Source organism: Hibiscus syriacus, unplaced genomic scaffold (genome assembly GCF_006381635.1).
Source record: "Hibiscus syriacus cultivar Baekdansim isolate YM2019G1 unplaced genomic scaffold, ASM638163v2 tig00112498_pilon, whole genome shotgun sequence".
NCBI classification, from domain to species: Eukaryota; Viridiplantae; Streptophyta; class Magnoliopsida; order Malvales; family Malvaceae; genus Hibiscus; species Hibiscus syriacus.
Window position 1 is genome coordinate 1,032,430 of NW_024063347.1, and position 13,181 is coordinate 1,045,610.

At 32.4% G+C, this 13,181-nt stretch overlaps 1 protein-coding gene across 1 annotated transcript; it reads right to left on the reverse strand.

Moving 5' to 3' along the window:
- Window positions 1-1,263: 1,263 nt before the first annotated feature.
- LOC120180484 (receptor protein-tyrosine kinase CEPR1-like) lies at window positions 1,264-4,500 on the reverse strand. The gene is made up of 2 exons (XM_039185799.1): window positions 1,850-4,500; window positions 1,264-1,760 (listed from the first exon to the last, which is right to left on the reverse strand). The coding sequence occupies exons 1-2, from the start codon at window positions 4,317-4,319 to the stop codon at window positions 1,363-1,365; spliced, it is 2,868 nt and encodes a 955-aa protein (XP_039041730.1). The 5' UTR covers window positions 4,320-4,500; the 3' UTR covers window positions 1,264-1,362.
- Window positions 4,501-13,181: the final 8,681 nt, after the last annotated feature.

The following is a 13,181-nucleotide window of genomic DNA, read 5'->3' on the forward strand; positions in this document are numbered from 1 at the left end:
ATGAATGTATTCAATGTTTTGCATGCCTACTGTTTGTTAATTTGCTTCTTCTTCTATTTATTGGAATGAGCAAGTTTGCTTTAATATAGTTTGTCTTTTTGGTTAAGAACAATTTCATTGATCATCGCTTTCCACTTTTCTTCATGGACTCTCCACCATGCAACTAAAGAAATTGTATTTTTTTTTATTCTTCTTCGGGTCCCTGGAACCACTCACAAAGTTGAGAAAACACACCCAAGTATATGCACACGTATTTTTGCATTCATTTGTGGATAATTAATCAGATAATGAAACTTTGAATTAATACATAAGATAAATGTTGATTCAAATTTACCTATTACGGATAATTACCATCCAATTCGAATTTCAAATAAATTGAAATTTTATTTGGATAATTCATTAAATAATTAATTACTTTTGGTTTTTCTTAAATTCTCCAAGAGATAAATGAAGACTCTAATTAAACTCTTGGAATTATCATCAAATTTGGCAGGCATGAATGTTTCTCCACCAAAACAGATTTAATTAACTAAAGGGTGCTCCAACTTGTGAGTGGATGTTCATGGCTCACTACTTACAGTGAATCAAGCATATACTTCAATCAAATAATTACGATTTGCGAAGAAATATCTGAAATAGGAAAAAGGCAATATATATGCAAATAAAGGCTTATGCTTTCTTGTCTGTCCCTAACCTGAATGTCGAGACAAAGATGCTTCTCAATCAATAATTTATCTTTCTCTTATTTGATTTTTTAACATTTTAAGAATATTTTATATTAAAATATTAAATATATTTATATAAGATATATATACACATTTACTATATTCGAATATGAATAAAATAAGATTAGAAATATTAAACCCGCATAAAAAAACATGCCTTACTTTTTATAATCAGAATCAATCAAGAACCCCACTTAGGATCCTACAATAAAGCCTCTTTAGCATAAAACAACTTATGTAATTAAAGAAATTATTATTATTTATAGAGGTATTGAGCACTAGCTACGGCAAGAATAATTGAACGTTTATTGTCAATTGATGGAGAGAATTTAGAATATATATTACTTTATAATCACCACTTAATTTAAAAAACTCCTATTTTAAAGTGTTCTTTTATTCTGGATAACCCTAAAAAAAGAGAATTTTTTTGTTGAAAAAAAGTTATGAAAAAGCCATGCAATGATTTGATTCAGATGCTACGCGTTGTCATAAAGAAGTTATACTGATTAAGTTCCTTACAAGATCCAAAGAAAAGAGAGAGAATCTTCAAGCCATTTTATTCGTAGCCTTTCAATAATACTTTGGGAGACCCTACTATTCTATAGAACCTATGTTAATTCACCAGCATACACCGTCATCACACATCCGATTGGTTCTTTATTTTTGTGCCATTTGATGCATCTTTGGTATTATCTGTTGAACGCTTGTAAGAATCTAATCTGCAAGGATCTGTTGCAATCAGCAGTTGGACAACCTCGTTCATTGTTGGACGTTGGGATGGGTTCTTGCATGTACAACGCATGGCGGTTCTTAGAACCTGAATCATCTCATCCTTAAACGAACCGGACACTCGCTTGTCCAAGGCCTCCATCACACCTTCTTTTATGTCCAGCTTCGTTGAAACCCAGTAAACAATGTTCTTGTTCTCTCCAAATTCAGAATCCACTGGTTTCTTACCAGTTATTAGTTCCATCAACACCACTCCGTAACTATACACATCACACTTTGTTGTTGCTTTGTTTGAATATGCATATTCTGTCAAATAGTTATCGTTTGATATGGATGTAAACTTAAAGTGAATTATATAGTATCTAATTGAAATGAAGATGAATCAGAGTATTTACCTGGTGCCAAGTAACCGTAGGTGCCTGCAATGACAGTGTTGGTATAATCTTTCCCTCCTATTGCTTGCAAAACCTTGGCAATTCCAAAATCTGCAACTTTGGGTTGATAATTAACATCCAATAGTATATTTTTTGATTTGATATCCCTATGAATAATAGGTGGCATCAGATCATGATGAAGATAAGCCAAGCCCTGAGCCACCCCAAGGGCGATCTGATGCCTAATTGGCCAGTCAAGATGGAGCCATCCTTTGTGAAGAGCATCCCAAAGGTTCCCATTTGGCATGAACTCATATACCAACAGGTTACAATCGAAACTTGAGAAGTAGCTGTACAGTTTGACTATGTTCTTGTGCCTTATGCTTCCAAGAGTCTCAACTTCAGTCTTCAATCCTTTGTTGAAAATCACCTGATCTTCTGAAAACGAGTCTTTGGCTGTTTTACTCCATAGTTTCTTCACTGCAACAACCTCTCCGCTTTTCAGTTCGATTCTGTAAACCGTGCCGGACCCTCCATGGCCGACAATGTTCTTATCGATCATTGCTTCGAGGATCTCATGTTGGTTAAAACATACTCTATGGAAACTTTTCACATCATATGAAAAGAATGATGAAGATACGGTCTCATCGTGTTCTATTACAGCTTTTTGTTTCCTTAAACGGCGTTTAAGAAATAGGAGAGCTCCGATTGTGATGAAAATGGCTGAAACAATGATTGCCCACATTGAATTTAGCTTCTTTTGGTTGTAAATGTGTGGACATATGGGAAAATTTTGAACATGGATTGGAACACAAAGACCTGGATTGCCTGAAAAGCTTTCAAACAACCCTCCTTGAATCAATGAAATTGGGATTGGTCCAGAAAGTTGATTATGTGAAAAGTTGATGGAATTTGGCAACAATTCACAGAGACTCTCTGGGATTTTGCCGGTCAAACGATTCTTCGAAAGATCAAGAACATTGAGAGATTTCAGCAGGGAAAGTGAACTTGGGATTGAAGAACCGAACTTGTTACCTTTCAACAGAAGTAAATTCAGAATCTTCAAATTGCCAATCTCTGAAGGTATTGAACCAGACAGAAGATTGTTACTGAGATCAATCTTCACCAGATTTACAGCTAGAGAGATTTCAGGGGGCAAAATACCAGACATCTTATTGTTCTGCAAGAACAATTCAGATAAGTTCCTAGCGTTTTCAATTGATCTTGGAAAAGGGCCCGTAAAATCATTGTCAGCCAAGTCAATGATATAAACATGAGGAAGAGCTAGAATTCCTTCTGGTATTGAACCCTCCAAATGATTATTACTCACCCGAAACCGTATAAGAGACTTACAGTTTGCATAACTCTCAGGCAACTTCCCAGAAAGCTTGTTATCTAAGACGAGCATATACTGCAATTTACCTCCTTTACAAATCTCAGCCGGCAACGGACCCGACAACTTGTTTTCAGACAAATCAAGAACAATCAACGGTGATGAGATCCCCATGTTCTGTGGAATTTGTCCAGACAGGAAATTTCCATAGAGTGAAAGAATGGTCAACGTTGTTGAATCACCAATAACACCAGGGATTTCTCCTGTCAGACTGTTGTTATAAATTTGAAGAACTTCAAGATTGGGAAGTCGACATATGGACTCTGGAATGGTTCCCCTCAACATGTTGACCGACATGTCCAAGTCTGTTAGCTTTGTCAGGTTTCCCAGTTCTTCAGGTATTGTCCCCGACAAGTGCTGGTTGTAATAAAGCTCTAGCTGTTCCAAGTCCTTAAGCAAACCAAGCTCCTTTGGAATCTGACCTGAAAGGAAATTCCCACTCAATTCAAGATCGATAAGTGACGTCATGTTTCCTATCGACGCTGGGATCCGACCATACAACATGCATGTCGTTAAGACCATAACTCTGAGTTTTGTCAGCCTCGAGATGTTCTCAGGAAGTTGCCATAAGTTTATCTCATCAACTTCATTGAAGTATAACACCTCAAGATTGGTAAGGTTTGTTATTGACATGGGAAAGTCACCTTCAAAGTGATTGTACGATAGATCAAGAACACGTAAAGATGTCATTTTGATGAAATCCGGAAGTTTTGTTCTCAGGTAAATAGAACTCATATTGAATTCTTCCAAGAGAGAGCAGTTGACAACACTGTTAAGAAAGTTGCCACGGAGATCGTTGCGGCTTATATCAAGAACCCGTAACGCCGGCAGGTACGAGCACAAGTCTGCCGGGAAATCCCCGGAAAGAGAACAGCCCGAGAGGTTAACGCTTTCAACATACCCTTTATCATTGCAGTGAACTCCAGTGAAATTACAATAACTTTTCCCCTTCATGTCCCAATCAGCCAAGGCCTTTCCTGATAGAGAAGCTCTCATTGTGTTGAAGAACTGAAACTGATTATCATCTGTTACAGCTTCAGAAGAACAAAGCGTGACAGTAAGCAGCGGTACAAGCAGAAAAAGAGCTTTGGGTTCCATTTGTGTGGGAAAAAAGGTGGCAGTTAAGGCGGTTGTTGCAGAGAAGAAGGCGGAGAAGAGAATATATAACTGAGATAAGATGATTGAATGAATCGTTGAATGCAGCTTTAATAATAAGCCTCAATGATAAAGAAAAAAGAAAGAAAGAAGAAGAAGAAGCAGACTCTAAGCAGTGAGAAAGATGGAGAGCTGTTCATTATGCTTATATTTTGCATAAAGAGGCTTTTTCATATATATTTTTTAAGTTAATTCCATCATATGTCTACAAACTATAATCCTAATTTTAAACTGGTCCTTAAACTTTTAAATACTCTAATTTCATCCTCAAATTATGACTCTCATTTTAAATTAGTCCATAAACTTTTGAACATTCCAATTTCATCCCCAAACTATGATTCTCTCCAAACTTTTGAATCTTCCAATTTCATTCCCAAATTCATTCAAATATGTAATTAGTTTCAACCATAGTTTAACCTATTTTTTTCAAACATATAATAATATAACTTGGACTAATGATTTTATTAACAAGGGATGTGATTAGTATATACATATAATTTGGGATGAAATTGGAATGTTCAAAAAATTTAGAGACCAATTTAGAATGAAGATCATAATTTGGGGATGAAATTGAAATATTTAAAGTTTGAGGACTGCTTTAGACTGATGGTCATAGTTTAGAGATGAAATAAAATGTTTAAAAATTTAGAGACTGATTTAGAATGAAGGTCATAATTGAAGGATGTATGCTGGAATTAGCTCTTTGTTTCATTTTATGTTTCTATCGAATCATAGAAATTTATGAGCATCAATATAGATATATGTATGATATAAAATATATATTTTTTAAAATATTTTTGCATGTTTATACTCATAATCATATATATTAAAAATTCTTTTTTTTAAATAAAATAATGAATACAACATAAAATATCTCTAATTTACATATATAGAGGTGATAGAATAATGTGCAACCCAATCCTGAGGCTGGCATGTCCTCTCGAGTAGGTGCCCTCTTGATAATGCCATGGTTTTATCTCATGATACAACGGGAATGTGCTTGCACTCTCTCACGTGTTAAAAAAATGGCAATGTCATATTCCATCTCTTGACACAATAGTTATGGGAATCTGTTTGCAGTCTCTCACGTATGATGTGAGCAATAGTTTATAGGATAAATTAAGTCAATGTCCATTGAAGTTTAGATATTTTTTAACCATTAACATTCTAAAAATTATAAAACAATTATTGATATTATGTGTTTGTAATAAAACAATCATTCATTTATCTGTTTTCACCAATTTTAACCGATATAACTAAGTAATTCCCGACACACTAATATACGGTTAAAGTAGAAGAATAGAGAATGTCGAAAGGTTTTTTTTTCCAGGAAAAAGATGGATAGGTAGGGAATAATATATTCCATAAGAAATCCCGTTTGTGGGATTTAGCATTATACAAGTAGGGACCAACTGTTGAAAATAAATCAATGACATTTTTAGAAATAAAATTAATTAAGGTACGGAAAGAGTAGAGTGAGGGGATCACCGTCATTGAAACTTGTGTGGGTCAATCTAAAGTGCCCAAGAATTTCAAGTAAACTTCGATTTTCATTTCGTTATATATATAAAATAATATGATTAAATATCTCGTTGACTGGTCTCGATGATAAAAACATAATGTTGTATTGTTTAAAAGTTTTGAACAATTACATCCGCAGAATGTATATACGTTGTTGAAGGCTAAATTTTTTAAAATAAATATCCAGAATATATAAAAAAAAGGTATGATTAATGTTATTAATTTATTATATATTAAAAGTAATTTGTTTTCAAAATTATTAGACAGTTAAATAGTTAATTGGGCTTATAGACGGACTCTTTTTCTTTATAAATAAATTCTTATTTTCTTTCATTAATTTGGGTTTCTTGGAGTTGTTATGTGATGGAATGGAAATGGAAAATTGGGAATCTGTTTGTTGGATGGAGTGGTCAATGATGAAGAGGAAAGCAAAGATGCCCACTTCTCATAAAGTATTTGCTGTTTATTTTGGCATCTCTTTGCTCCTATCTTACTTCTCAATTCCTCATTATCACCTCTTCATTTCTTTTACATTTATAATATTTATTTGTACAAGTTACACATTTAGTCACTCATCTATTCTCGTAATTATATTTTAGTCAATTATTTCTCTAAAATATTATACTCAACTATACGTTTTTGTCACCCGCTATAAATAAACAAAATTGTTGACGTGATTTTTTATTTCGGAATGAATTTAAAAATAAAGTGAAGGAATTTACTCATTTTAGATGTTCGGATTCCAACATAAACAGATGATTGTTACTTCATAGCAATTGTAAGAACCAGACAAAAGCCACACTAATTTGAATTTGATTTAGATGAGTTTCTAGGCACAATATCTCATGGTATTCCGGCTCCTATTTGTATAATCATATCCCTTTTCTATTGAAAAGGGAGAGAATAAGATTATTCTTTTGTAAAGTCAAATCTTTTCTTAGTTTGTCAAGCATTATACTTGTAAAATTTTATGGTTTAAGTTAGGTTTTGGCTTGCCTTATATATATTTTTTTTATTTTTACGATTGGTTTTTATTAATGTAGGGTGATTATAATATAATAAATGTTATAATAATTATTTGACAATAAATGTTCAAGCACTCTTGCATTCTCTAGTTTTCGAATATGAGACCTCTAAAGATAACAATCATTCCTTTAACCATTAAAGTAGTCTGGTTCGTACTTTTATGATCATTTATATGTTTATTAAGTTGCATAATTGTTCCCCATTAACGTACTTTGAACCTTTTATGCAATTCTTTCTCTATATTTCTTATCCATTGATCATATTATTTATTTAGTTAGTTGATTGAATATTAGCTTTGTTGGAATGATTATTATTGTAATATAGAGGAAGACACGAAATTGAATACATTTAACTATATAATATATATTATCCTTTGATTTATGGATGGATTAAGATGTGAGTAATTTAGATATTTATATTTAAATATATTATTTATTTTGTTCAAACTGGACTAAATAATTCTCATTTTAATTATAATTTAAATAATATTTTTGTTAAAGTTTAATAATAACTTTTAATATTTTAACTATTTAATAGGTTAGAGAGTCTTCATTCTATCAATAAGAGTTCTTTTAGTCTGTCTTAACTAGCGTCAAGATGTATTTTTCCTAGCAAGAGCAATTTCATCTCATCACTTCTATCGAGATGAAGATATCGTAATCACACCTGTTGAATTTTCTTAAAGTATAGAGATACTTCTTCAATACATAAAATATGTTGCCGTAAATTGAACTATCTCATTTAATCGATTGAATACATTAAAATACTTATACTTCTCCATAAATAAGGAAATTATTCTTAATATCAACTTATAAAATTGATATATCTATGATTTAACCATAAGAATTACTCTATTTTCGATCCACATGACGTAGGAAGACCTGTACATAATTGAAGATTTAAAAATATAAAGTAATGAGCTTTAGTGGAATACCCTTTCTTTGAAGTGAGACATATATATTTGAAGCGGTCTGGTTAAATAACACACATGCTCTTATCATATATAACTTATTGGACTGGAATACACTTTCATTTAATTTACATTTAGGATACGTGTGGTTTACAGAATGTAAGATTATTTTTTAGAATAAAATTATTAGAATATAACATTACTCTAGGAATATTGTATTACCTTATTTGGTTTGTTTAACATGAATATAAGATTACAGTGTTTGATTGGATGAATATGAGATTACTTGAATACATATTTTACCAAATTATTCTTGTGATATATGTATTTTTCAACAAGTTAAATTTTAATATTAAATTATAAATATTTGAATGCAAATTTATAGAATTAATTGTTATACTATCTAACTTTTGAGGAAAATACATTTAACATATAATTAATATAATTAGTATATCAAACTTATATTTTTAAATAATTTTCATAAGTATTATTTTTTAATAACTAAAATATTATTTATGTTTATAATTTTAAGTAAAGCACAAAGAATATAATTGAAAATGATCCATACGAAAAGAATTCATTATTCTAGAGATATTCTTATTCAAAGTGGCTGGAATTATATAATAGTTAAGAATTTTGAGGTATTGACATTCTCATCATTTTAACCAAAAATTATTACCATCAATCATAAGTTATTACCGAATAATGACATTTTCCATGAACCAAACATGGGAATGTAATTATGAAAAATATTATTCCCCTTAATAATGATATTTTCCGCTAACTGAACACCCTCTTAGTGGAATACCTTGTATGTAAATCACTGATATAATATCCTATCATCCTTTAGAAGACTTAAAAATATAATTAAGTTAATAATTTATAGAGAGTGTGATTAAAAATCCTCAATTGACATTTATCTTTTTTAAAATTGTGAATTTAATACAATAATAGAAAAAAAGGACTAGAATCATGTTCGAAATGCCAAAGAGTCATAAATTTGGAAAATTGACTAAATAAATAAATAAATGTGTTTATTGCTAACACGAATAGGGAAGTTGCAAAAGTAAGGCTAACAGCAGTAATTATAGCTATGATATTCTAGCGCATTTGAAGGATAATGACAATGATTGCACTGTGCAGAATACGTATTCTCAAAATACGTGGTTAACCATGCAATTCGTGCATGAATATAGGGATGCTGCACCGCACGTTCCCTTCCATCAAATGCCATCAATAAAAAAATCATATTAAATTTGAATGAAAGCATTAAGTATACTCGTACACTCGGAGAACACTGAAAATATATTCTCGAAATGAACTCAAAATTATTTTAATTTTTAACCGGTTTTAATTTATTGAGTGATCTCAATGATAAATTAAAGAGGGTATTGTTCTTCATAGAGATTTCAATTTCGAATAGTTACGTCTGTAGGGTGTGTATACGTTGTCATGATTAAAAAAGATTTTGAACCGAGACCACCTTATAATTATCCTAAATTATTCAAAAAAAACTTCAGCCATATTACGATAGTATTAAATTATTTCTAAATTGTTGATAAAAAATATTAATACAAAATAAAATATTAGTATTTACTGTCAATTAATAATAATAAGTAAAATAACAGGATAAACTATTGTCTCATGTAAATCATTGTCTATTTGTCTTATAAGTAAATTTTTTTTTATTTTGTATATCCAAAATAAAGTAGATGAAACTCAAATTTTATTACTCTTTTTGAAGAATTAGACGAAAAAATATATTAAGAGAATAGGAAGAGAAATAACATTAAAATTTACATGTGTATAAAGTGATGAATTGAAACTTAGGGGGTACATGCTGCGATTATGGAGAAAAGTTACCTCTTCCGAGTTGTCCTCCGTCTTCCCCTTAATTAAATAAAATTTAATCATTATTTAAATAATAACGGTGATTAGACTTTTTTTTTTTTTTTTTACTTTTGATTCACATTTTTGGTCAAAGCCAAAATAGGATAAAATATTAAAGTGACAGCTGCATTATACCTTTGTTTACGATAAATGAGAGGTCTTTCTCTAACCTTTGAGCTCTTGTAAATGAATACTTTTATGATAGAATTATTCAATTTTTTATAATTTTAAATATTTTTAAGTATGTACTTTTTAAAAAATAAATTTATTATTTATCATTTTATGACCTGTAATTTTTTGTGTGTTTTTTATTGTTTTTGTTTTCAGTATTTTTTGAGTTTACTTTTTAATATTTAATATTTTTTAGCATGTTAATACTGAATTTAGCTGTTTATAGAGCAAACTAAATTTTAGCATGTCAATACTTTGTTCTTATGGAGGAAGGTAATTTGTTGTAAATATGGTGTCTCTCCCATGTCATGGATGATGAACGTTTGGCATCCGAAGAAGATGTCCTTAGTGTGGCGTGGTATAGTAGACAATTGGTGCAATGAAGATGCAAACAGATGGATAAATGACGAGGCATTCAGGTGGGTGTTGGGAGATGGAAAATCCGTTTTATTCTGGGAAGATAATTGGTGTGGTTGTGGTTCTTTGAAGATTTTTTTTCTCTCAAGATTATACAGACTGGCAAGTAACAAAGGGGGGGTGGTGGTGGTCGAGGTTGCGACGAAGAAAGGTTTTGAGGATATCGAATGGAGTTCCATTTTTTCTAGAGATTTATTGGAAAGAGAAAAACTAATGGTTTCAAAGCTGGTAAGTCAAATTATGAATGTGAATTTTGTTCCTTTTAAGCTGGATCGACTAGTGTGGTTACATGATAAGGCGAGGCTGCTCAATGTTAAGAAATTATCCTCGCTTATTGTTAATGCTGATTTAGAAAAACCTGAGTTTAATTTTGACAGGATTTGGAAGTTGAAAGTTCCACTAAAACTTAAAAAAAATTGGTGGATGCTTAAATTGGATCGAATCCTGAAAAAGGTGTTTCTTAAAGAAAGAGGGGTGAAGCTGGAAAACGGCCAATGTGCATGTGTTTGGTGTGGGTTATATCAAGAGGATTCGTTCCACCTTTTTGCTGGTTGTGCTTTTGCATAAAAATTCTGGTTTCTCTTCTCGGAATGGTGGAACATCAATTGGAATAGTGTACCTGACCTTGAAAATTTATTTAATTTTTGTTTCAATGTTCCATTTTCTGGAGATAGCAAGTCTCTTTGGTTAATCACGATTGGGGCAACCTTTTGGAGTTTGTGGTTGCAAGGAACGAAAGAGTTTTTAAAGGGAAATTTGTCTCGATCAAGGATGTTATCTTTTCTACAAAGCTTCGTGTGTTATATTGGCTTAAGGCATCGAAAGATGAATGGTCTCCAAATCTAGATGATTGGTGGATTAATCCGTGTTGTGAACCGAAAAACGTCTCAGGTGGTTCTTGCGAGGTGTACTCCTACAGTAGATTTTGTCAAATTCTTTGTAGCTGAAAACGTGACAGCAACAACGTCAGGTTGCGGGGGAGTCCTTCTCTCGAAGGATAATGTGATGAGAACAATCTTTTCTGGGTCAATCGTAGGCGATAACATATAATTAGCATTGCTGACAACGACTAAAAGAGCTTTGGAGATTTTCATCGAGACCAAGTGGTGGGGGAAGGGTACGCTAAAGGTTGTATTGCCCTCAAAGACGGTGTGGAAGTGGTTAGTGGATGTAGAATAAAGGCCGTGGAATCGGTGGCAATGCTTAATAGAGATCGACAGGTTCGTGAGTTACATTGAAGATGTTCGTTTCTCCACTTCCACTGTAAACTTTCTTCTTTGACTCATCATTTGGAAATGGAAGGAATGTATCTGAGTATTATGTTTAAAGCATGGTGGTAACTTATTCCAATGTTGTGGAATCAGGTTTGGCTTAGAGATCGTTATGCCTTTGGCTTTGGTGATTGTTTGTTATGTTTTTATTGTGATGATCTATAGTGCTGTCATGTTTGTAGCAACCTAGTTCTTCACTCTTTTTTGTTGCGGAAGACGGCTATCGGATAGGGCAAAATCGCAACTGATAATTTGAGAAAATAAAAATGAAGATAAAAGAGACACAAAATTTACGTGGAAAACCCCTAAATAATATAGGGTAAAAACCACGGACAACAGTAGAAGAATTTCACTATGAGAAAATAGGAATTACAACTTCTCTCGATCTACCAAGGAGAAAACAATGATAATTCTCTCTTGATAAAAAGGAGAAAACAACTCTCAAGAAACTCTCTAAATTCTCTCTAATATTGGAAGAAAGCTATAATGCTTTGGAATTGTTTTGAAGCTAAATGAGATAGGGTATTTACAGTTGAAGCTTAAGGATTAATCTTATAAATACCCTAAAGTACAATGACTAAATTGAATTATACCATTTCTCAAATTCAACAAAAAACAACTACCTAATTTTCGGTGCCTACCTTGCTGAAAATTTCAATTCTTCTTTCTTATTTTTTTTCTACACAATTCATGCACCGAAATCACGCACAACTTGTTTGACTTTTTCACAATCTCCCACTTGAAGATTTGATTAGAACAATCATATCTTCACACCATTCTTTCTACCTTGTAACTTCATGTTGCTTACGTTTCTGACAGGCCACAAGAGGATCGACACCAGGTAAATTTATTAGCATTAATTGCTTTTGTCATGAAATCTGTTATATTGTCTTTGGTATGGATCTTCTGCATATCTATCGTCCATTCTTCCACCTTTTCACGAATGAAATGGTACTGAACTCGTATGTGCTTTATCCTTGAATGAAATGCTGGATTCCTTGCTAGATGTAAGGCGCTTTGACTATCACAAAACAGAGAGATATACTATTGATTGTGCCCAAGCTCCTCTAATAGCATCTTCAACCAAATTGCTTCTTTAGTGGCTTGTGTAGCTGCTACATATTCTGCCTCTGTTGTGGATGTAGCCACAACTGACTGCAATTTTGAAACCCAACTTACAGCTCCACCAACAATTTTGAACACATATCCTGTAGTAGATTTGCTTTTATCCAAATCCCCTGCATAGTCAGAATCTATATACCCATTGATTAATAAGTTTGATACTCCGTAACATAATGCAACATTTGAGGTCCCTTTGATATATCTCAGGATCCTCTTCACTGTATTCCAATGCTCTTTGCCTGGATTCACCATGTACCGACTAACCACTCCCACTGCTTGTGCAATGTCTGGTCTTGTGCATATCATAACGAACATTAAACTTCCCACTGCTGATGCATACGGTACTCGAGACATCTTCATCCTCTCTTCTTCACTGCTAGGACTCATACTGGAGGATAATTTGACGTTAATAGGAAGAGGGGTAGAAATTGGCTTACAATCTTGCATGTTGAATCGTAACAAGATCTTCTTCAAGTA